Source organism: Microcaecilia unicolor, chromosome 11 (genome assembly GCF_901765095.1).
Source record: "Microcaecilia unicolor chromosome 11, aMicUni1.1, whole genome shotgun sequence".
NCBI classification, from domain to species: domain Eukaryota; kingdom Metazoa; phylum Chordata; class Amphibia; order Gymnophiona; family Siphonopidae; genus Microcaecilia; species Microcaecilia unicolor.
Genome location: NC_044041.1, coordinates 202,962,227 through 202,987,714, shown reverse-complemented (window position 1 = coordinate 202,987,714; position 25,488 = coordinate 202,962,227). Strand labels below are relative to the sequence as shown.

The window sequence follows — 25,488 nt, the reverse complement described above, 5'->3', positions numbered from 1 at the left end:
TTAGTCTTCCTCCCACAGTTCAGGAAGACTTTGGGTTTTTTGTCCCCATTTGGGTTCCTTTTACCTCTAGTTAGGTTTTTGGTATTTTATTTCCACTGTTTCATATCTTCCCTATTTACCAGCAGCCCAGAACCACAAATCACAGCTCCATAAAAACCAGATAATGTGGACACAGAGGTCAATATTGAGCTGCACAGTGAATGGTTTTCAAACTGTTCAGCAGCTAAATGTCAACATTTTCTCAACCCTCTCCTGGAGACACACCTTGCCAGCCAGGTGTTTACAGGGAATATGCATGAGATAAATTTGCATATAATAGATCTTGGCTATATATGCAAATTTATCTTACGCATGCTCATTGTGATCCTGAAAACACAACCTCCAGGAGAGGGTTGACAAACACTGCTGTGTGAGACCTCACACAAACGGCTCTGCCACTGCACCTCACTCCTGCCCTGCAGCACCCCTGCAATTCCAGTACTGAGACCCCACACACAACTCTGTCACTGCACCTCACTCGTGCCCTGCAGCACCCCTGCAATTCCAGTACTAAGACCCTCACACACAGTTCTGGCAATGCACCTCAGTCCTGTCCTGTAGTATCCCGATATGCCAGTATTTAGACTTGTAATTATGTTTGTTTGTTTACATTGTGTGCCTAAACAGCAATTTTAAGCCTGGTCTTTTCCATTTCCTATTCTATTTTGATACAAAGCTTTATCCTCAGTTTAATTTCCATCCCATTTTCTGAAGTAACTTGCCCCCGAGGGTAAAGATCCTTTCTGTGCGGTCAACTCATTCAGAGAGAGAGAGAGAGCACATTCATATCAATTCATTATTTAATTAGCTGAAGGGAAAATGATTTCATAATGGATAAGTGGAGTCTAGTGGTTAGAGTGGTGGACTTTGGTCCTGGGGAACTGGGTTCGATTCCCACTGCAGGCACAGGCAGCTCCTTGTGACTCTGGGGAAGTCACTTAACCCTCCATTGCCCCAGGTACAAATAAGTACCTGTATATAATATGTAAGCCGCACTGAACCTGCTATGAGTGGGAAAGCGTGGAGTACAAATGTAAGAAAAAAAAAAAAGTATTAACAGTGACCTAAAGTTACTGAAAAATAATCACACAACCTTGGGTCTGAGGGTAAGGGCTGGTGTCATACATACTGGGGCCCTGCTGTGCTTTCTTTGGCTTTGGGCAGGCATGAGGCCCCTTGTGGCATGGGGGCTCAGGGCAGTTGCCCTGGTTGCATCTCCCTAACAACATCCCAGCTATGTGTTCCTTAAATTCTGCAGCTACTTATACGGTCTTTTCCCAGTATGGCATTACTTATGTACTTATAAATTAATCAGAACAATATTTTAAAATGTTTTCTAGGTATTTTCTAGATTTTTTAACCTGATAACTCAATAATACACATGTGAAATAATTTAGTTTATGTGGTTGGAGGGGTGCACCAAGACTGATTCAGTAAAATTTTGATGTACAAATAAAGAAATGCAAGTGGGCTGACAGCAGATGAAATGCAGGGAAGAGGGGTTGCTTTCTCCTTACCATCCAGATTTTGAGGGGGGTGGAAGAGAAAGGAAAGATTTTAAGAATTTTGTATGAGGTCCTGAAGGAGAAGCCCAGAACCAATTATGTCTTGGAACCAGCACAAAGAAAGCAATCTACCAGTTGGGGTCTGCCTGGTACTTCCAAATGGGCCACACTGGCTGCTACCGGAGAGGATGCTGGGTTCAGTGGATCCTTGGTCTGACCTGGTATGGAAATCATGCGTTCTAATGGTACAGAAAGACTGGATCCTAAAAGCTTCCCTAGAATTTGAATTCCCTCCCCCTCCCCAGTAGGAATCAACATTGAATGTTCTGTGATATGTTTTTCCCATTTGAGATAACTTTATTTGTACTGCATCAGTATGGAAAGAAAGCTACAGGTTTCAGTTATCTGCTGAAATTCAGTTCACACACAGGTTTTTCTGATGCAGCACTGTGGTATAAAACTTAAATTTGGGGACTGTGTTAGATTCAACTTTTACATTTAGAACCCAAGTCCAGCCTCTGATTCATTCTTATGTTAACCTGATTAAAGCCCACCTTGTCTTGGTGTGATTTTAAAACGGTGATGCAGTCTACGATATTAAGTTGCATAGATTACTGTAACATCGTATACCTTGGGTTGCCGAAGTATTCCCTTCAAGCGCTTCAAATAGTGATGAATTCAGTCATTGCGACTGTTAATGGAATTTTCCCGCTCAGAATATCGAAGAGTAGCCTAGTGGTTAGTGCAGTGGACTTCAATCCTGGGTAACTGGGTTCAATTCCCACTGCAGCTCCTTGTGACTCTGGGCAAGTCACTTAACCCTCCATTGCCCCTGGTACAAAATAAGTACCTGAATATATGTAAACCGCTTTGAATGTAGTTGCAAAAACCTCAGAAAGGCAGTATATCAAGTCCCATTTCCCTTATGACATCACAATATCAGAAGTGAGCCAAGTGCAATCAAGCCATTGTGACATCACTGATGAGGTTGGCTCTTATTGGTGGAATGAGTGGAGGCGTAGCCTAGTGGTTAGTGCAGTGGACTTTGATCCTGCAGAACTGAGTTTGATTCCCACTGTAGCTCCTTGTGACTCTGGGCAAGTCACTTAACCCTCTATTGCCCCTGGTACAAAATAAGTACCTGAATATATGTAAATCGCTTTGAATGTAGTTGCAAAAACCTCAGAAAGGCGGTAGATCAAGTCCCATTTCCCCTTTCTCTCCTTGTTTGAAGCGCTTGAAACGGTTGGCCATGCAATGGAGGATATTGTTCAAGTTGTCACTTATGGTTCATCAGGCTATTTATCGACTCAGCTCATTATTTGAAAACTCGATCATTGCGGTCAGAGCAATTGCTGGTGAAACCTGCCTTACGACACATATGTTTGGAGCTCACAAGAATGGGAACTTTTTCCATCCGTGGACCAACTGAATGGAACAATCTGCCATTGCAGCTTAAGTGTGAAACCAGTGGATCAGCATTTCGGAAACAGCTCATGGGCTTTTTATTGTTCTGATTTGATTGATGTATCTGTAATATGTTTTAACTTTTCCCTTGTGTATTTTATGGATGTTTTTATTGTAATCTACCCTGGATAAGGGCAGACTAGAAAAAGTAATAATGAAGATATGGTTCTTCGCCAGCTCTTCTGCTCAAACTCGGAGCCTCTTAGTTAGAAGTGCCAGGATGATGTGTTCTAAGCGCAAATTGTATAAAAGCAGATCCACACAAACTGTGTTTAGAGAATACTAGCTTAAGATTTGTCCAGTGAACTCCACTCACTGGACAAATCTCTCTTGTCGTCCTCCTTGTCCTCCACTGCTAACTCCAGGCTTCGTTCCTTTTCCCTCGCGGCACCTTATGCCTGGAATAAACTTCCTGAGCCTGTACGTCTAGCTCCATCTCTACCTGTTTTCAAATCTATGCTGAAAACCCACCTTTTCACCACTGCTTTTGACTCTTAGCTACTACTCAATTGCCTCCTTGTTCCTTCTCACCCAGTACTTCCCCTCGCCCTTAATTGTCTTGTCTGTCTGTATTATTTTTAGATTGTAAGCTCTATTGAGCAGGGACTGTCTATGTCAGGTGTTCAGCGCTGCGTGCGTCTGGTAGCGCTATACAAATGTTAATAATAATAATAATTACGCCAGCTAACTACTGGAGTTTATGCAAGGAACTCCACGCCTATGACCTGCCTATGCTCCTCCCTTGGCCACACCCCCTTTAGAGTTGTGTGAAAGATAAATTAGGCGCATAAGAATAGGGATGCAGACCAGATACACACATAGCAGTTAAGGCCAATAATTATCAATTTAGCCAATTACTTTAGGCTTGGTATGTGGTGAAACAGGTGACAAGAGAGTGAAGGTTGGGGCAAAGCTGAAAGAACTGGTTTACAACTGGATTATTCTAATTCCCATCCTGATGCAGCAAGAGCTCATAAATTTAGACAAATAGAATATAGGGGGAGATTCTCCACTTTTGTTCAGGGAGTGAGGGATTCGGGAGTAAATCTGGAGGGAAAGCTATCCATCAAAATCACAGGTTCACAGAGTGGCTAAGGCAGCTTTTGTTAAATACATTAAAACCTTTTCTAGAGTCCCAGGATTTCAGGGCAGTGATGCAGGGAATTGTTATTGCAAAGGGTCGATTACTGCACTGCTATTTGGGTTTAGCAAACAGCACATATTCCTACAGGATGAAGGTTCTGGGACCAGATTTCTCTGGTCTTCAGGGAACTTCAGTGGCTCCCCGCTGAAAGTGAAAATTGTACAACTAATGTTTAAATCTACTGATGGGAAACAGCCGAGTATCTGAGCTGTTTTATCTCCCTATGATATCTGTCCTCAGGAAAACCTCAGCCGTGTCGCTAAGGGAGTTCTTGTTCCAACTGAACAAGGCCCACACTGCAAACTGCATTGTCACAAGACCTCTTGGGAGAAATGGAGAGTTGATGCTTTTAATCTTTGTGTATCTTTATTGAATCCATTTGCCTGGTTTTTTAACATCTTGTGTTTTCACCTTATTTGGGTCTGCTGTGAGCCTTTGAGGGATTAGAAGTTTTAAAATGTTTATAAATACGAAAAATAAATAAGATGTATGTTTGCACTGCCATGGGACTAAAGCATGCAAAACACAGGTTCTATAGAAGAGCGGAGCAGACCTCTAGCTCACAGTCTGTTACCCACCAGCTCCAGACACACATTAACACTGATAACATATCTGCAGTGCACTAAGACTATGGGTCAGGGGAGCACAGAGCCCACAAGCGTCTATATTATGTGAGTGTGGAAGGGGGTCTTCAGATACTTCCCTCAGTGGCATGAATGGGCTCCTTGGAGCAGGTCACACCCTGCTGGATATAGCGAAGCAGTTCTTTGCGATTGTCCAAGATTGTGTCAAAGCTCTCCTGCAGTCGGTTCTGCTGGTCGATGACCTTCTGCTGGAGGCTACGTATCCAGCGGAGCAGCGCCAGCCTTCGATACATGGTTAAGTGAACATGGTGCTTCTCCTTCTCCAATTCCTTGTATTTCTCCTTGTCCTTCAGGTTTTGGAAAGCTTCTAGCAGAGTAGGAAACAAGGCTTCGGAATCAGAGGATGATTCTCCGTCACCCTGCTTGGGATCCTCAGTCATGGCCTCTCCCTCACTAGTGGCAGCTGGACCATCCCATAAATTCCCAGTGGTACTGTCAGGGCTGTCGATACTCAGGGAGCTGCTGGCATAACCATTGTCCTCCAGAGGGGAACCTGCCCACTGATCACATCCTCCACCCGTGTCTGCAGTGGCTTCGCCTGGATCTGAACATCTGATCTCTGCCCCTTCTGGAGGACTCCGAACATCATCTTCACAGGACAGGCCAATTCCTTCTGATTCCATTGTCTGGGAAATGTCCCTCAGTCGGGCCTTACCCTTCTGTCTCTGTGCTAGCAGCACCAAGTTGTCTTCTGGAACGGCAGTGCAGAGCAGATCGTGCGTTTTCTCTTCACTGCGGAGACCCACCTGCACCTGGTTCCAGTTCTCATTTTTGCCACACACGTCTTCCACAATGTTAAAGTTCTTGTCTTGCCTGTACTCCTTTGTGCCACCAAAGGTAGATCCTCTGTTCATTTCGTGGATCAGTGAATTCACGGGACCATCTGATTCAAGAACAGCAAACATCTCTCTGCTCTTAGCTGCCAAAAGAAACACACACAAAGCAAATAAGGACTGAAAGGATGGACAGGAGATGAGATATATTAATATTTTATACGACTCGCCTCCACCTACCCTCCTCTCCTCCTTCCTGTACACATTAATTGATTTGATTACTTTATTTTTTTGTCTAATAGATTGTAAGCTCTTTGAGCAGGGACCGTCTTTCTTCTATGTTTGTGCAGCGCTGCGTACGCCTTGTAGCACTATAGAAATGCTAAATAGTAGTAGTAGTAGTAATGTGTGGGATGCAATAGGTACAAATGCAACAAATAAATAAATATGAAATAATCAGTGACATAACCTTTGCTGGGACCTGCATCTTCTCTTTTGTCACTCAAATAACTGGGCAGACCAGATGGTCCATTGCTGTTTTTCTGCTAACATCTACTATATTATAACTGTGTTTTTAATATGCTCTAATTTCAATTTCTTGGATTGGCATTAGCTAAAGCATTCCTGGCTAATGGTGTCACCACCCTGAAAGAAGGTTTCAGGTGCAATTTCTTAGAATCACAAGAACTGTTAAGCTTCATGTGATACATTTCATTTCGTAGATCAGTGAATTCACGGGACCAACTGATTCAAGAACAGCAAACATCTCTCTGCTCTTAGCTGCCAAAAAGAAACACACGCAAAGCAAATAAGGACTGAACGGATGGACAGGAGATGAATTATCAGGTTATGTTACTAATTATTTCGTGATTCCTACTGCATCCCACACATTCAACGTTTCTCTGGTAGGTTTTAAGACCATGTTAGCAAAAAGAGTTGTACTTCCAGCAGACTTTTTCATGTGCTACATAACAGGAGGGACACTGTTTACAATCACTTACCTATGTAAAATAATTATTTGAAAACTGCAGCCCCTGTAAGTGTAACGTACTCGTATTAAACCTTATTTTCAGGAAAAGTAGGTGCCAATTGCTGCAGGTATCGCAGCCAATTTTTCAAAATGATTGGGGTGTTAAATCCAATGGTAATTACCCCTCCACGAACAGTCAAGAAGTCTGCTCAATATTGGGGGATGCTCAAGCACCCACAGAGCTGGCACCTGTGGCTGCAGGAGAAAGAGGTGCCTGCACAAGACAGCTGTCTCATGCAACTCTCCTACAATCTACATTACCTTTCAACTTTGTTTTGAAATGTAGTGGAAGCAACATGGTTAATACTTTTGTGTGGGATTCTTGGAAAAAAATTGCATTCAGGTCGCGCAGATATGATCAGATTTTGGGTTTTTTTTTTCAGGCTGGCAATTAATTATACTGTGAAAGCTATGGGATAGAGAGAACATTAGCAAAACCGTACTTAAGACCTAACATGCAATATTTCTACATTCCGCTTGTGCACTCTGGAACAAATTGCCTCACGCTCTGCAGGTGAAAATGAAGGATGTGTGGGATAGTTGGACCTCCTTTCTGCTAGCCCAGTGGTGCTGAAAGGACAGCAACAGGTACCCTGGGCCCGGACTCCAGAAAATTCAGAAGCCACTACAGCAGTAAAGAGCCAGGATCTTCAGATACAACAGCTATTTATTGCAACCACCATGGATGAACAAATCAGCAAACGTTAACTATTTTGTATAATAAGGAAAACTGACTGTCAGAACACTTGCTCAGGTGGGCATCGGTCTATATAAGAACACCCATACTGCATCAGACCAATGGTCCATCTAGCCCAGTATCCTGCTTCCAACAGTAGCCAAACCAGGTCACAAGTACCTGGTAGAAACCCAAATAGTAGAACCATTCCATGATACCAATCCCAGGGCAAGCAGTAGCTTCCCCATGTCTGTCTCAATAGCAGACTATGGACTTTTCCTCCAGGAACTTGTCCAAATCTTTTTTAAACCCAGATACGCTAACCGCTGTTACTAATCCATAACTTAACTATTCTTTGAGTGAAAAAATATTTGTTTTAAAAGTATTTGCTTGTAACTTCCTTGAGGGACCCCTAGTCTTTGTACTTTTGGAACAAGTAACAAATTGAATCTGAAGAGCCCTAACCTCTTTAGCCTTTCCTCAAATGAAAGGAGTTCCATCCCCTTTATCATTTTGGTTTCTCTTCTTTGAACCTTTTCTAATTCCGCTATATCTCTTTCTTGAAATACGGCGACTAGAACTGAACATAATACTCAAGGAGAGGTTGCACCATGGCGCGATACAGAGGCATTGGTATTTTTGGTCTTATTTACCATCCCTTCTCTAATAATTCCTAGAATCCTAGATCTTTTTTCTTAGGTGCTGACCCCCAAAGTGGACCCTAGCATCAGGTAACTATGATTTGGATTATTCTTTTCAATGTGAATCACTTTGCATTTGACCACATTAAATTTCATCTGCCATTTGGATGCTCAGTGTTCCAATTTCCTAAGGTCTTCCTGCAATTTTTCACAGTCCGCCTGTGTTTTGACAACTTTGAATAGTGTTGTGACATCTGCAAATTTAATCACCTCACTTGTCGTTCCGATTTCCATATCATTTATAAATATGTTAAATAGCACTAGTCCCAGTACTGACCCTGCGGCACTCCACTATTCACCCCTCCATTGAGAGAAATGACCCCAAATTTAGTACCACATCCTATCTGTATAGAGAAAGTGCGCAGATGCAGGCTAAAATAGCTCATGTTACACTGGCAAAGCTGTGCAGGTTCTCAGTACTGGAATGGCAGAGCTGTGCGCAAGTTTCAGTACTGGAATTATCAGGGGGTGCTGCACACAGGAATGAGGTATATTAGCAGAACTGTGAGTGAGGGTCTCACTATCAGGGGGTGCAGCAGGACAGAAGTGAGGTGCATTGGCAGAGCTGCGTATGTGAGGATCTCAGTACTGGAATATCAGGGGGTGCTGCCCGCACACAGGAGTGAGGTGCATGAGCAGAACTGGGTGTCTATGCTGAAAGCTCACCTTTTCACTATTGCCTTTGGCTCCTAGTCGCTACTCATTGCCCTCCTCCTTCCTGTTCCTCTTTACACTGTAATTCCTTTGCTCCTAACCACTACTCATTTGCCCTCCTCCTCCTCCCTGTTTACCCTGTAATTTCCCTTGCCCGTAATGTCTTGTCTGTCCGTTTTACCTAGATTGTAAGCTCTTTGAGCAGGGACTGTCTCTCTATGTCAAGAGTTCAGCGCTGTGTGCGTCTGGTAGCGCTATATAAATGCTATTAGTAGTAGTAGTCTGTATTTCAGTATTGAAGTTGTAGGGGATGTTGCAGGTCAGAATTCAGGTGCACTGGCAGAGCTTCAGGACACTATGTTATGGGCATCAAGCTGAAGAGTTTATCACTGTTGCTTTGCAAAAAGTGAGTCAGTTTTTTTAGGTGAAAAGATTCTGGAAGCCACTGATAACATCAAGTCAATACCCCTAAATTCATCCTAATGCCCAAAACATTGTATCCAGCCCTTAATATGGCACATCCTATCTCACAATGAAGAAGACAGAGGATCCAGAAGCAGGGCATGATGAGCCTCAACAGCAGAGGCAGTTACCAGGGGGGGGGGGGGGGGGGGGGTGCAGGAATAAGAAAAGAGAGTGTCATCTGGCTTGCCCCCTTCTAACTCCCTACTTTCCAGCTGGTCTGCACTCAACGTTTTCTCTAAGGACTATGAGAGCCCTTCACTGCATTCCTAGTGCATAAAATCTTGAGGGCCAGGCAGCTTCTGCAAGACTCCCAGTCCCAGGGGACCTGCCTTGCCTCTCGGGTGGAGGACTCCATTGCACCTTAAAGGGGGCACAACCTCCACCCTCTTCATCTGCCATGCCTGGCCCGTGCACAGATGATTTGCCCCCTCCCCCCCCCCCCAAGCAACGGTGCCGAGGTAATGCGGGGTAACCCGAGAGCTTCTCTATCGCCAGAGCTCAGTTGAGAGGGATCAGTGGGAAATGGGGATGAGAAGAAGAATTAGTAACTCAGAGACCAGGACTAATCCCCCCTCCCAACCCCCACCCGCAGAGGCCCCGAGCCAGAGCCCTGCACTGCAGCAGCTTCAGAAGGAGAGACAGGCTGAGCGGACAGGGGTGTGTCCGGGCGGGGGGGGGGGGGGAAGGGGAACTGCTCTCCCCCCCTCCCTGTCTACGACCCCCCTCCCCCCACCCAACCCCCACCCGCAGAGGCCCCGAGCCAGAGCCCTGCAGCAGCTTCAGAAGGAGAGACAGGGGTGTGTCCGGGGGGGGGGGGACCGCTCTCCCCCCCTCAATGTCTGCGACCCCCCCTCCCCCACCCAACCCCCACCCGCAGAGGCCCCGAGCCAGAGCCCTGCAGCAGCTTCAGAAGGAAAGACAGGGGTGTGTCCGGGGGGGGGGACCGCTCTCCCCCCTCAATGTCTGCGACCCCCCCTCCCCCACCCAACCCCCACCTGCAGAGGCCCCGAGCCAGAGCCCTGCAGCAGCTTCAGAAGGAGAGACAGGGGTGTGTCCGGGGGGGGGACCGCTCTCCCCCCCCTGTCTGCGACCCCCCCTCCCCCCCCCCCCCCCCCCCCACCTGCAGAGGCCCCGAGCCAGAGCCCTGCAGCAGCTTCAGAAGGAGAGACAGGGGTGTGTCCGGGGGGGGGGGACCGCTCTCCCCCCCCCTGTCTGCGACCCCCCCCCCCCCCCCCCCCCGCAGAGGCCCCGAGCCAGAGCCCTGCAGCAGCTTCAGAAGGAGAGACAGGGGTGTGTCCGGGGGGGGGAACCGCTCTCCCCCCTCCCTGTCTGCGACCCCCCCCTCCGACCAACTCATACCAGAGGTCGCCCACCAACACTCCCGCAGCTTTTCTTCTCCGGTGCCCCGACTGTCTGTCCTTAGCTCACAACTTCTCGCTCGCCGGAAACAGGAAGTTGCGTCAGAGGAGGGAGGGCGGGGCGCCGCGTCGGAGAAGAAAAAGTGAAGCAAAGGAGGTCAGATGAGAACAGGAGACGAGGGAGGCGGAACCTATGTCGCCCGTTATATGGGTTGAAGCCGGTGGGCGGAGTCACAACAGCCAAAGATGATTAGAGAAATAATAAGGGACTGACTGGGCCTGGTCTGAAGCTGTTGCAGTAGGATAGGCAGAGCCTTAAAAGGTGGAGGACAAGGTTTGGTTTTTACTTATTTGAAAGTTTCCCATATGTAGATAAAATGTCATAAAATGTCACAAAATAAAATTGATCAACAAATGTAAACATACACCTACTCCTTCACAGATATTCAGAGCTGCCTTATAATATCTGCTTGTTATATATTACCATCCTGTTATATCATTATCATGCTACCATGATTCTTCTGTTAACTAAATTGCCTATTTTTCTATTATATCTTCACCATTTATGATGTATTGTAAGCCACATTGAGCCTGCAAAACGGTGGGAAAATGTGGGATACAAATACAATAAATAAATAAAAATAAATAACACAGCAGTAATAAACTCTCTATTTTGTGCTCATTTTTTTTACACTGTTCTATACAATACAGTAATAGGTGGCAAAATCTCAGTGAGGATATCCTGTGTACTGATGGGTTTGCATTGGAAAACGTGGGGCCCCTTTTAACAAGGGGCCCTGCAGTTGCATCAGCACGCTGGTTTGCCATGCACTGAAGCCCTCTTTTACCACCCCCCAGTAAAAGGCTTTTTTTTTTTCTTTTAAGGAAGAAAATGGTTGTGAAGTAAGTTAACCACTTGCCATGTGCCCAATTCCTGGGGGAGCCCTCGCCACCTTGTATTTAAGAGGCAGTAGAGGCTCTGGTGGTAGCCCAGCAGTAACCAGACAGTGGGCAGCGCTGCCCAATTACCACCAGGTATGCCCCCAGCACTAGAAAATGTAAAAAAATAGTTTCTAGCTCCAGAATTGGCACTGGGCCAAATCACTGTGTGCTATCCCTACAGCCCTTTTGTAAAAGAGCACTCTGGTGTTATTAAGATGGAATATATTGAAATTAAGTGGAAGCAAATTCAACTCTGTCATTGGAGCACATAGTAACATATTGAAAACCTATTTATTTAAGAAAGCATACAATAACAACTCATCTTAAATGCCAACTAACAAAACGTACTTATACAAAAATGTATTCTTTATGTCTTAATTGTTTATGCTAAATTATCCTGATTTATAGTTTAATATTCCTAATAGATCAAGTTAATCTGTCATGAATGAAGTTTAACCTAATACCTTTCAGTTCTTATCATAAGACGAACTTTCTTTCCTGTAACCTAATCCACCACGTCTCCTCTTCCTCAACTATGTATTTCTCCTCTCCGGAACTGGTAATCACCACTTACGGAACTATGTAAGCCACATTGAGCCTGCAAATAGGTGGGAAAATGTGGGCTACAAATGTTATAGATAAATAAATATTAAATGATGGCAGATAAAGACCTGTACGGTCCATCCAGTCTGTCCAACAAGATAAACTCATTTTACATGGTATGTGATTCTTTATACCCGAATTTGATTTATCCTTGCCATTCTCAGGGCACAGACCATAGAAGTCTGTCCAGCACTGTTCTTGTACTGAAGGTTCTGAAGATTCTGGAATCCTAAAGAGTTAAAAGATTCCGGAATCCCAATTAGTAGCAACATTCCATGTAGAACCCCAAAGAGTAACATAGTAAATGACGGCAGATAAAGACCTGAACGGTCCATCCAGTCTGCCCAACAAGATAAACTCATTTTACATGGTATGTGATACTTTATATGTATTGATTTGTCCTTGCCTTTCTCAGGGCACAGAAGTCTGCCCAGCACTGTTTTTCTACTAAGTTCTGAAGCTAACGTCGAAACCCCTTAAAATGTACACTCCAGTCCATCCATATCTATTCAGTCATGATCAGGACGTAGACCGTAGAAGTTTGCCCAGCACCGGTTTCGCTGCTCAATTACCGGCCTCACCACCTAATCTCCGCTAAGATTCCGTGGATCCATTCCTTCTAAGCAGGATTCCTTTGTGTTTATCCCATGCATGTTTGAATTCCATTACCGTTTTCATCGGAATCGCAACTCCACATTATCTCTTTGTAGAAGTTTACATTTTTTTAAATGCACAAATGCATTATTCTGTTTTGAGCGTGTTTCATGGACAAGTGGTTTCATGCAGATCTCTCATTTGTTTAAACATAACTAAATGGGCTTTAAGCCCCTAATGCAGTCCATTGATTTTCTTATATTTTATTCTGGTGATGACTTATACTGTGCCGAATCTGAAAACTCTTATCTCTTCTTACTGGCCGATAATAAAAGGAGCTCATTGTGAACACTATCCACCCCAAAAGGAGGTTGTTTTGTGACTGTACATGAGGAATAGTGATATTGCATAAATAAGTGTGTGTTTTTGTTCCTAGTCATGCATCCATAGGTTGCATAATCCTTTCAAGAAAACCAGTTAATTGTTTAACTTATTACTGGAACATAACCACAGAGGCATGGTATGGTCGCATTTTCAAGTTGGTAATACTACAGCCCAGCTAAGGAACAGGTTATTTTGAGTGAGTCTTCACTGGACCAAACTTGCTTTCCTTGTGCCATCACCATCCAGTTGGACAGGTAGTGCCTTAAAAAGTGGAGAATAAAGGATTTTTTTTATTTGACATGTACATCCCACTTTATCCCAGGTTCAATGTGGCTTACATTTGAAAATACAGTGAGACAGAATAATAGAATTCAGTAACATCATGGGAGCAAGTAGATGGATGTGTCTGAAATATTTAACAAAGTTGAGATTAGCATAAATACCCAACTGGGCATTAAAAAGACTGTTCTTTAATGATGCCGCATGTTCAGAAATCATAGCCGTAAGTATGGATAGTTATTCAAACATGATCACATGCACACAGGCATCCATACACACATTGCAAAAGTAAACACCTTCTACAGAGTCAGGGCCGGTCCTAGGGTCTCTGGTGCCCCCCTGCAGACGTTCAGTTGGTGCCACCCTCCCCACCCCCACCCCCCACCCCCGTCTAGCATCTTCTTTCTCTCTTCTCCCCCCTCCTGTGTCCATTGCCTTCTAACCCCCCCACCCCCTCCTGTGTCCATCGATTGCAGGTGGTGCATTCCCCCTCCCCTCCTCTCCCTCCCCCTCTCTCGTCCCCTCTCCCTCCGAGTTCCCGGTCTCCCTCCCTCCGAGTTCCAGGGTCTCCCTCCCTCCAGGGTCTCCCTCCCTCCCTTCGAGTTCCAGGGTCTCCCTCCCTCCCTCCAAGTTCCAGGGCCCCTCTCTCCGAATTTTAAAAGCCATCTTCTTACCGCGTCGGGGTTACGGTGGCAGCAGCATGCAGTGAAAAGCGTACAGGCTCGGCGCTTCAGCCTTCCCTTCTCTGTCTCTCAGCTCTGGTCCTGCCCTTGAGGAAACAGGAAATGAGGGCGGGACCAGAGCCCCTCCACACCCCACTATGTTCAGGGCAGTGCTTTGGGAAGGGAGCTGAAGACATAGAGGGACATAATTGAAAGGGACGTCCAAGTTTTGATGAGGACGTCCTCGCAAAACGTCCCAATGCAGGGGCGGGGAAACCTGTATTATCGAAACAAGATGGACGTCCATCTTTCATTTCAATAATATGGTCAGGGGCGTCCAAATCTTGAAATTTTGGTCGTCCTTAGAGATGGTCATCCCTAGACTTGGTCATTTCTGATTTTCGGCTATAATGGAAACCAAGGACTTTCATCTCAGAAACGACCAAATGCAAGCCATTTGGTCTTGGGAGGAGCCAGCATTTCTAGTGCACTGGTCCCCCTGACATGCCAGGACACCAACCGGGCACCCTAGGGGGCACTGCAGTGGACTTCAGAAATTGCTCCTAGGAACATAGCTCCCTTACCTTGTGTGCTGAGCTCCCCAAAACCCACTACCCACAACTGTACACCACTACCACAGCCCTTATGGGTGAAGGGGGGCACCTAGATGTGGGTACAGTGGGTTTGTGGTGGGTTTTGGAGGGCTCGTTGTTTCCTCCACAAATGTAACAGGTAGGGGGGAAGATGGACCTGGGTCTGCCTGCCTGAAGTGCACTGCACCCACTAAAACTGCTCCAGGGACCTGCATACTGCTGTGATGGACCTGAGTATGACATCTGAGGCTGGCACAAAATATTTTGAAAGATGTTTTTTTAGGGTGAGAGGGGGTTAGTGACCACTGGGCGGAGTAAGGGGAGGTCATCCCCTTACTGGTCATTTCGGGCACCTTTTTGTGCCTTGGTCATATGAAAAACATGACCAGGTAAAGTCATCCAAGTGTTCGTCAGGGACATCCTTGTTTCTTTTGATTATGGGTCGAGGATGTCTTAGTGTTAGGCACGCCCAAGTCCCACCTTCGCTATGCCTCTGATATGCCCCCTTGAACTTTGGCTGTCCCTGCGACAGAAAGCAGTTGGGGACGTCCAAAATCGGCTCGATTTGTGTTGAAAGATGGGTGTCCTTCTCTTTCGAAAATGAGCCCGATAGTAAATCTGGACATCCCCCCTGCTAAGCAGGGCTAGTAGAAGTGCATTGCTAATCTTCATCCACAGATCCGTGCCCCACCCCCATAATCACCGCACCATCTCTTCCCTCTAGTAAAGGCTTCATAAATTGTGTGTGTGTGTGTGTGTGTGGTGGTGTGTGTGTGGGGGGGGGGGGGGGGTTGTAGTTTTGATTTTATTTTTGTAGTTTTGATTTTTTTTTTTGTTAGTGGCTGTCCAGATCTTTCCTTTTGCTTTGGCTGCAGCTGCTTTTTGCCACATACATCCCCCCCCCCCCCCCCCCCGGCCACCAGAAGCTGCTGGTTGAGCCAGCCCTGCTCCTGAGGCTCATTAAACAAACTCTGAAATGTGCTGAAACACTTGTGGGGAATAACCCAGTTCCAAGCACCAAAATGTGCATAATGTTTATAATAAATATTTAGCTGGGCTTAAAATAAGGTAGGTTTCCTGAGTGCTTCAAATGTCAGAAATTCCTGGGCACTGACGCTGGAGAGGTCACAAAACGGTTTGTGGGTAGTGCAAATTCTATCAGCATTGTAAGAGAAACAGACAGGCAGGTTTCTAGCCGCAGCTGGTTTCCAGTTTGTGTTTGGACTTCCTGTACCAAACTGTTTCCAGCCTGGTCATTCTGTGGGCATGTCAGGGACCGAATGTTTGGAGAACTGACAGCACAGACTAGCACAACCCCCTCCCTTTACTCCTATGAGAATATCAGACAACACAACCTGTGTGCGCTGTCTGTGACTCTCTGTCACCAAATTATGTAGCTGAGTGGCCATTCTGAATAAAGCAGCCCAGGTCCAGGGTGCCATGAAGGACCATATAATGAAACCCCTTCCTTCAAGCTGCAATCTTCTCCCAGAAAGACAACCAACCAAACACGTTGTCAGGGAAATTCTAGAAGCGATTGCTATAGTTAAATTTATTTTTGTTACATTTGTACCCCGCGCTTTCATACTCATGGCAGGCTCAATGCGGCTTACATGGGGCAATGGAGGGTTAAGTGACTTGCCCAGAGTCACAAGGAGCTGCCTGTGCCTGAAGTGGGAATTGAACTCAGTTCCTCAGTTCCCCAGGATGTGATGTGTCCACTTTTAAAGGTAATAAATAAAAACAAAACATAGGAAAGAAAATAAGACGATGCTTAATACATTTTTTCATGAGCTTTCGAAGGTAACCCTAAAAATGTATTGAGTCCAATAAAAGAGGTACCATCTTATTTTCTTTCCTCTGATTGTTTTATTTTTATTCATTACCTTTAAAGTTAAATGCTAATTCCACATCCAACTTCAGGCACAGAAATGCATTTTAACAGGTGCAAGGTATTGAAACAGGGCTGACATGGCAGATCGGTGCACTCAGTTAGAGGATAGTTCTTAAGTGTGTCCACATGCTACTGCAAAGGGGGCGTGGTCATGGCAGGGGTGGGGGGGGGGGTACAGTGATGATCCGGAAAATTGCACTTTGAGAATACTGTGTAAGTGCACCCAATTTGCGTGCAGGATTTACACCTGATTTCAGTGGGTATAAGTCCTGTTCTGTAAAGAGCGCTCATCCCAGAGTACTGTTTACAGAATAGCGCTGGGGGATGATCTTTGTGCACCATATACTGAATCCGGCCCTATGTGACCTGCCCAACATATTTATCTCAATTGACCACTTAAGCTGCAGCTGAGACCCTTCGGTAACTTTCAGCATTAGAAGAAAACAAACACCAAACAGTTTTAATTCTTTGGACGCCGAAAGGGAAGCTGGCAAACACTATAGATAGAAGGGGATTATTAAGGCTGGGACTTTTTTGCAAAGAGAAAGAAACATCAGATATTCTCTCGTTCACCTTTCCTTTGTGTTGAAGAAAAATGGAGGGGGGGGGGGGTGTTACATCCCCCGTGTGCCAGGACCCCACACACTACACCCCAACTCTTGGTTCACATGTTAATTTCATGAGTTACACTTAGATGAGCTCATGAGTTAGGCAGTATATGTAAATCTAACTCATGAATATTCATTGTGGATATCCTGAAAACCTGACTGGCTGGATTCCCCCAGGTTGGATTCAGTGGCGTAGCTACGTGGGGCCAGGGGGGCCTGGGCCCCTGCAGATTTGGCCCTGGACCCCCCTGCTGGCGACCCTCTCGACCCCCCGCCATCGCCGTGGGCTACCTTTGCTGGCGGGGGACCCCAATCCCCGCCAGCCGAGGAGGTCCTCTTCTTCCTGCGAAGGCTTCATTCTGTTTCTGACGTCCTGCATGTTGTACGTGCAGGATGTCAGACACACAGAAACAGAACGAAGCCTTGCGCCGGAAGAAGAGGACCTCGCTGGCTGATCTGCAAGGCTTCGTTCTGTTTCTGATGTCCTGCACATACAACGTGCAGGATGTCAGACTCACAGAAACAGAACGAAGCCTTGCAGATCAGCCAGCGAGGTCCTCTTCTTCCGGCGCAAGGCTTCGTTCTGTTTCTGTGTGTCTGACATCCTGCACGTACAACATGCAGGACGTCAGAAACAGAATGAAGCCTTCGCAGGAAGAAGAGGACCTCCTCGGCTGGCGGGGATTGGGGTCCCCCGCCAGCAAAGGTAGGCGACGGTGGGGGAGGGTTGGCGGCGGGAGGGGGGGTCGAGAGGGTCGTCAGCAGGGGTCGTCAAAATTGGCGGCAGGGGTGGGGAGGGGTCGGCAATGGCGGGGGGGGGTCGGCCGCACCGGGGGGGGTCTAAAATGTGCCCCCTCACCTTGGGCTCTGGACCCCCCTCCAGGCGAAGTCTGGCTATGCCCCTGGTTGGATTTGAGAACCACTGGTCTATGGGAAAATTTTTAGATTAGAACATAGTCCCCTTTAATAGAAATAGTCACGACATCACTAAATTAGTCTAAAATAGACGCACAACCTACTTGTCTGAGAAGTTTAAATATGAGCCATTTCTAAAGAACAGAACTGGATAGAAAGCGTGACTGGTTTGGTGATGAACAAGACACCAGCTGCACCCCTAGCTGAGGTCCACTGCTGGACTCTGGCTGCCCTGAAAGGATCTTTGCTATTGATGTTGGAGCCATAACTGCTATAATTGTTCCCTAATTTAAAGCCAGAAGGAAACCAGACATTATATCCCAAAGACTGCTGGCAAACCATGAGTCCAAAGATGCTATCAATGGAAGATCAAAACCATGTACAAAGTGAGGAAAGATGAAAGTTCTTATCACTCCTCAGCTGTTTACGTTCTGATTTAATATTAAAACCCAGCCTGGGATCCCTGAGTTTTCAATATCGCTAAGAAAATTCCAAACTTCAGGATTCAGACAGCTGGACACAGACACGTGCCAGGCTTTTCTAGGATAAGCCAGGTACTTGTGACCTGGATTGGCCATTGTTGGAAACAGGATACTGGGCTTGATGGACCTTTGGTCTGTCCCAGTATGGCAATGCTTGTATTCTTATGATCAGGCCTGTGGAAGCTGGTAAGTTAGAAAGAAACATTTGCTAGGGTGGAATTGTGAAAGTTCATTGGTTCCCTGTGTCCCTCCTGAGCAGGGCTTTTCTGGTCCTGGTGTAAGAGGTGATGGAGTTTCAGCACTGAGAGTGCACAGATGTGTCACAGTTTAAGCTTCAATTGTGTGTGTTGTGTGCATTGCATATGGACAGCTGCAGCGTTTCACTGCAATTCCCCACAAATCTGTGGTAGAATCCGAGAAGCCCCTTATCTCCTCTCATTCCCCATAAAGACTGGCTGACCTAAAACTTTCTCTCAAGAGATAATGGGCTTAGCAGCATCCACCATGCTCTTTCTTACTCCATTTCTGGTCAGGCTCCACATCCTACAGCTTTTCCACTGTCATAGTTTCTGCTAACCAGTACATGTGTTTTGGAGTTGGAACAAAACTGGTCCCAGCCGAGACCTGCTTGACTCAGATACAGAGATTATCTGATGTGTCATGATACTCCGCCACTTGCTTCTAAGGGTACCTCTATAGTCTGGAATATGCCACACTTGAAACGCCATCAGGGGCACCAAATGTGAAGCCACTGACGTTCCGAATTCAGACTGAAATATGGAAAGAGCTGGAATTTCATATAGCCACAGTCAGTGAAGCATGTTGGAGCCGTATCTGTATATCCTCCCTACGGACATTCACTGAGAACTGACTGGAGGTGTATTAACATAGCAAATGAATGCTCCTTTCGCACTTTCTCTCTCACAGGTGTACAGAAACAGAAGGAGAAACGCCACCTGGGGACACCAGTATCTTCAGCGTGCAGTGTGTGTTTTCATGTTCCACATTAGTTGTATAGATGAACTGATCTGCCAAGAAAGGGACTTTCTACAAAATCCTGCAAGATATGATGGACAATGCACATCACTAGCCTCACATCCACGTGCATTTAAAAAATGGGAGGGCAGTGAGAAGAGACCCATGAGACGTGCACCATCACTAGCCCCTCCATGCACGTGCATTTTAAAAATGGGAGGGCAGTGAGAAGAGAACCATGAGACGTGCACCATCACTAGCCCCTCCATCCACGTGCATTTAAAAAATGGGAGGGCAGTGAGAAGAGGCCCATGAGACGTGCACCATCACTAGCCCCTCCATGCACGTGCATTTTAAAAATGGAAGGGCAGTGAGAAAAGAACCATGAGATGTGCACCATCACTAGCCCCTCCATCCACGTGCATTTTAAAAATGGGAGGGCAGTGAGAAGAGAACCATGAGATGTGCACCATCAGTAGCCCCTCCACCCTCATATATCTATGGGCTGTATGACACTTAATGCACACTAAGTCATTAGCGAGCACTAACTCTGTTAGTGCACCTTAGTAAAAGAACCCCTAAGAAAGTGAATGGACATCCGAATGAAAACGTAAAGCTTTACCCATCTTACTAATGTTTTAGCGTCTGCTAAAGCATTTATAATGAACCTGCTGTAATTGAAGACATTAAAATCGACAGTCATCGGAAGCATCTGAGCAGGAGGGGAGGAAAAGTCTCCCAGCTGCCCTGTCAGCTCATCCCGTGGGTATCACACGCTGCCACGAGTGAGACGGAAGCATCAGAGAGACAGAAGAAACAGGACTTGAGAGGGTTAAGAGCAAACTATGAGAGAAAACGAATCCCATGTGGCCCAAATACAAAAAAATAATGTGTCCAATCTCCTGAAACTTCTCATCTGAATTTAATAAAGAAAGAGGGGTGGAAGAAAAGCTTCCAAAAACCTCTCAAAGAAATTAAAGTAAACAATGTTTGACCTTTGCTCCCTGGCTGCCCCACATCTGACTCTGGGCTGTTGTTATGGGCACAGACAGCTTGAGGTTTTATTTAATGGTAAACACATTTATGTTGATGGGAAGCACTCTCAAGTGAAGGTGGAAGCCCATATCACTGGGGGGGGGGGGGGGGAGGATCCATATCATAGCAGAGCTGACTACAGAGGGGGAAAGGGGATGGAGGAGCAGCTCTTCTGCAGAGAGGAACCCATTTTAAGGGTGAGGGAGAATGGATGTGGGAAGAGAGCCTAAAGCACGGGGGGGGGGGGGGGGGGCAGGGATAGAATTCTCAGACAGGGAGGAAAGACTGATGGGGGCTGGGGATGGGTGAGAGGAGGAGGAGGAGGAATTCAAGCTCTGGAATAGGGCGCCATATTAAGAGAAAATGGAGAAAGAGCTCACACGCACTGGGGACGGGACGGGGTGGGGGGCTCATGGGGATATAGGGGAAGAGCTCAGATGGGGGAAAGACCGAGGGGGGAAGCGCTCACACACAGAAAGGGAAGCCCTATGAAGGGATGAGGACAACTGTCAAAAAGGGCAGAAGGCATTTTCTTGATATCAGAGATAAGAACCCTTCCTGTTGCAAGGGCAGGAAGAGGTGTGGCAGTCAGACCTGAAGCATTTAATCAGGTTGTTTTGATAGTTGAATATATACATTCCAGCAGCGTACGTCCTTTACACACAAAGGGTTACATTCTATATATGGTGCTGGCAACAAAAAAAGCAGGCTTTAGGCATATTCTATAAACTGCGCCTAACTTTAGGTGCAGTTTATAGAATACACCTCGGGCCCGTCCACATGACTAAATCTAGTCGCAGGAATTTATACCAAATAAACCTTGGTTTAAATGCCAGCGACTAAGTTAGGTATGGAGCAGGTGTATTCTATAACAGCGCACATCATTTTTAGTAATGCACTTGATCCACCCATTCCATGACTATGGCCACGCCCCATTTTGTCAGCAAGCATTAGAATTTGCATGCATCAATTTATAGAGTAGGCTTAGGAAGTTGTGCCTGGTCATTTGAATTAAATCCAATTAGTGTCAATAATTGCATGTTAACTGACACTTATCGGCACTGATTGGCTTGTTAAGATAATTAAGTTGCACACGCTTACTTTTCCCTTTTGTTTTTGTTGATTGTTTTAATGGATGTTTTATTGTAATCTGCTCTGGATAACGGTGGACAAGAAGAAAATAATAAATCTAAGCCTAATCTAAATCTGAATTGCACGAGCAACTAGTGAGGTAATTAAATTCGCCGATGACACAAAATTATTCAGGGTCGTCAAGTCGCAGGAGGAATGTGAACGATTACAGGAGGACCTTGCGAGACTGGGAGAATGGGCGTGCAAGTGGCAGATGAAGTTCAATGTTGACAAGTGCAAAGTGATGCATGTGGGTAAGAGGAACCCGAATTATAGCTACGTCTTGCAAGGTTCCGCGTTAGGAGTTACGGATCAAGAAAGGGATCTGGGTGTCGTCGTCGATGATACGCTGAAACCTTCTGCTCAGTGTGCTGCTGCGGCTAGGAAAGCGAATAGAATGTTGGGTGTTATTAGGAAGGGTATGGAGTCCAGGTGTGCGGATGTTATAATGCCGTTGTATCGCTCCATGGTGCGACCGCACCTGGAGTATTGTGTTCAGTACTGGTCTCCGTATCTCAAAAAAGATATAGTAGAATTGGAAAAGGTACAGCGAAGGGCGACGAAAATGATAGTGGAGATGGGACGACTTTCCTATGAAGAGAGGCTGAGAAGGCTAGGGCTTTTCAGCTTGGAGAAGAGACGGCTGAGGGGAGATATGATAGAAGTGTATAAAATAATGAGTGGAATGGATCGGGTGGATGTGAAGCGACTGTTCACGCTATCCAAAAATACTAGGACTAGAGGGCATGAGTTGAAGCTACAGTGTGGTAAATTTAAAACGAATCGGAGAAAATTTTTCTTCACCCAACGTGTAATTAGACTCTGGAATTCGTTGCCGGAGAACGTGGTACGGGCGGTTAGCTTGACGGAGTTTAAAAAGGGGTTAGATAGATTCCTAAAGGACAAGTCCATAGACCGCTATTAAATGGACTTGGAAAAATTCCGCATTTTTAGGTATAACTTGTCTGGAATGTTTTTACGTTTGGGGAGCGTGCCAGGTGCCCTTGACCTGGATTGGCCACTGTCGGTGACAGGATGCTGGGCTAGATGGACCTTTGGTCTTTCCCAGTATGGCACTACTTATGTACTTATGTACTTATATAGACTCTGTGGGAATATGACAATTTAAAAGCCAATTATAAGTGCTTTGTCTTCCCTCTTCTGAGCTATACAAATCCCCAGGCCCGCCTACATGTGCACAAGTTGTTGATTCCTATATGTTCTCTTAGCCAGGAAAAGGGTACGGCAATTTTCAGACATTCAAGATACCCAAAACAAACAGGAGGAAATATTTTTTTCTCTCAGCAAATAGTTAAGCTCTGGAACTCTGCCTGAGGATGTGGTAACAGCAGTTAGCATATCTGGGTTTAAAAAAAAGGTTTGGACAAGTTCCTGGAGGAAAAGTCCATAGTCTGCTATTGAGACAGACATGGGGAAGCCACTGCTTGTCATGGGATTGGTAGCATGGAATGTTGCTACTCTTTGGGATTCTGGAACGTTGCTACTATTTGGGTTTCTGCCAGGTACTTGTGACCTGGATTGGCCACTGTTGAAAGCAGGATACTAGGCTAGATGGACCATCAGTCTGACCTAGTGTGGCTATTCTTATGTTCTGGTGCTCTTATGTTAATTACCCACTGTAAGGACCATTCTATGACTTGGAGCCTGTATTTATGAGAAAATGCACTCTGAAGTACAGCAAAGTGATTTCATGCTCTTCTGTAATAGCATTATATAAATGCAAGGGGTCAGGGCCTGAGCAGAGCTGCCACACACAGAAAACAGTAAGTCACGTGCAACCTTGCTGCACTGAGGCGCCTGCAGTCATGCCAGATCTCTGTCTGGTGTAAATATTAGGCATGCTGATGCCAGGCTGCACTACCATTCTCTAATGGAATCTGGGCACCCAGCATGGGTTCTCACCACACGGCACCAGGGCACCCACTAGAGCTGCCCCGCTTACAGAACTGTCCCTCTGTTGTTTTATACGCTGTCTACCTTGCCTGATTCTCACTCTTTTAGTCTATGGTCTGTGTTGTCATGGTTAAAACCTGTAACGGAATCACAGTTGGTACATATCAAAGAGCACCATCCAGGAATGCTAGGAAATCATCTCGAACATTCCTTAATCTTCATTTCCCCAATTGTAAAGGTCTAAAATACAAATTAACGCACGCATCAACGTTTTCCTATCTGAGCACACAATTCTGGAACGCACTGCCGCGCAACCTAAAAACGATCTTATGAACTGACCGACTTCCGCAAGCTACTGAAGACCCATCTCTTTGACAGGACATACCACAAAGATCAACACATGTGAACTCTCCCACATGTGGAGGAGTGGCCTAGTGGTTAGGGTGGTGGACTTTGGTCCTGGGGAACTGAGGAGCTGAGTTCGATTCCCACTTCAGGCACAGGCAGCTCCTTGTGACTCTGGGCAAGTCACTTAACCCTCCATTGCCCCATGTAAGCCGCATTGAGCCTGCCATGAGTGGGAAAGCGCAGGGTACAAATGTAACAAAAATAAAATAGATACTATTGGAGATTCTACATGGAATGTTGCTACTATTGGAGATTCTACATGGAATGTTGCTATTCCACTACAAACATTCCATGTAAAAGGCTGCGCAGGCTTCTGTTTCTGTGAGTCTGACGTCCTGCACGTACGTGCAGGACGTCAGACTCACAGAAGCAGAAGCCTTCGCGGCCTCATTGGTGATCTGCAAGGGCCGACTTCTACATGGAATGTTGCTAGTGGAATAGCAACATTCCATGTAGAATCTCAAATAGTAGCAACAGTGGAGGAGTGGCCTAGTGGTTAGAGTGGTGGACTTTGGTCCTGGGGAACTGAGGAACTGAGTTCAATTCCCACTTCAGGCACAGGCAGCTCCTTGTGACTCTGGGCAAGTCAGAAGCCTGCATGGCCACATTGGTGATCTGCAAGGGCCGACTTCTACATGGAATGTTGCTAGTGGAATAGCAACATTCCATGTAGAATCTCAAATAGTAGCAACAGTGGAGGAGTGGCCTAGTGGTTAGAGTGGTGGACTTTGGTCCTGGGGAACTGAGGAACTGAGTTCAATTCCCACTTCAGGCACAGGCAGCTCCTTGTGACTCTGGGCAAGTCACTTAACCCTCCATTGCCCCATGTAAGCCACATTGAGCCTGCCATGAGTGGGAAAGCGCGGGGTACAAATGTAACAAAAATAAGTAAATAAAATAACCAAAAAACTGTTTTATTATGTTCTCTTGCTATATTACTATCATGTTTCTAATGTTTTCTTGTTATATTACTTTCTTGATTATCATTATCATGTAACCCCAAAATCCTTCTGTAATACCAAATGTCTACTCTCTTCTTATTTCCACTATTCATGATGTATTGTAAGCCACATTGAGCCTGCAAAGAGGTGGGAAAATGTGGGATACAAATGCAACAAATACATAAATAAATAAATAAAATAGCTGGGCTCGATGGACCCCTTGGTCTTTTCCCAGTGTGGCATTACTTATGACAAGACCATTGCCAAGACATCCACCAACTGTCTTGTTACAAACAAACTGACAAGACCTCCCCGTTGTCACGACAACCCAACTGTTTGTTCCTGAGCAGAGGTGTGGCAAGGACTCTAAGGTCCTATCACAGGTCTCCTATGTACTTGCAGGATTGCTGATTGGGCGATATATGAGGTGGTCCTTTGTGATTATGGGAAGGGTATATAAGTAACTGCTCATCTAAAGAGACTCTGAAACAGTGTTGCCAGGTGGGCGGTTTTACCGCCCAATTGGGCGGTTTTCCGCGACCCGCCGCGGGAAATTTTTGCCCGCGGCGGGTTGCGGTTTTTTGGGCGGCTTTTTGCCTTTTTCGGCCGCGGGGGGGCGGGGTTAGTGACGTTTTTTGGGCGGGGTTAGTGACGTTTTGGGCGGGCCGATGA

At 46.0% G+C, this 25,488-nt stretch overlaps 1 protein-coding gene across 1 annotated transcript in view; it reads right to left on the bottom strand.

Annotated features, from left to right (window-relative positions):
- Positions 1–3,836: 3,836 nt before the first annotated feature.
- Positions 3,837–25,488, bottom strand: part of C11H1orf216 (chromosome 11 C1orf216 homolog) — a 34,369-nt gene continuing 12,717 nt past the window's right edge. Inside the window, exons 2-3 of the mRNA XM_030220009.1 lie at positions 10,458–10,535; positions 3,837–5,718 (exon numbers count right to left, since the gene is read on the bottom strand). Of these exons, the coding sequence (XP_030075869.1) occupies positions 4,847–5,718; positions 10,458–10,535 (950 nt within the window). The 3' untranslated portion in view covers positions 3,837–4,846. The remainder of the gene's footprint in view (positions 5,719–10,457; positions 10,536–25,488) is intronic.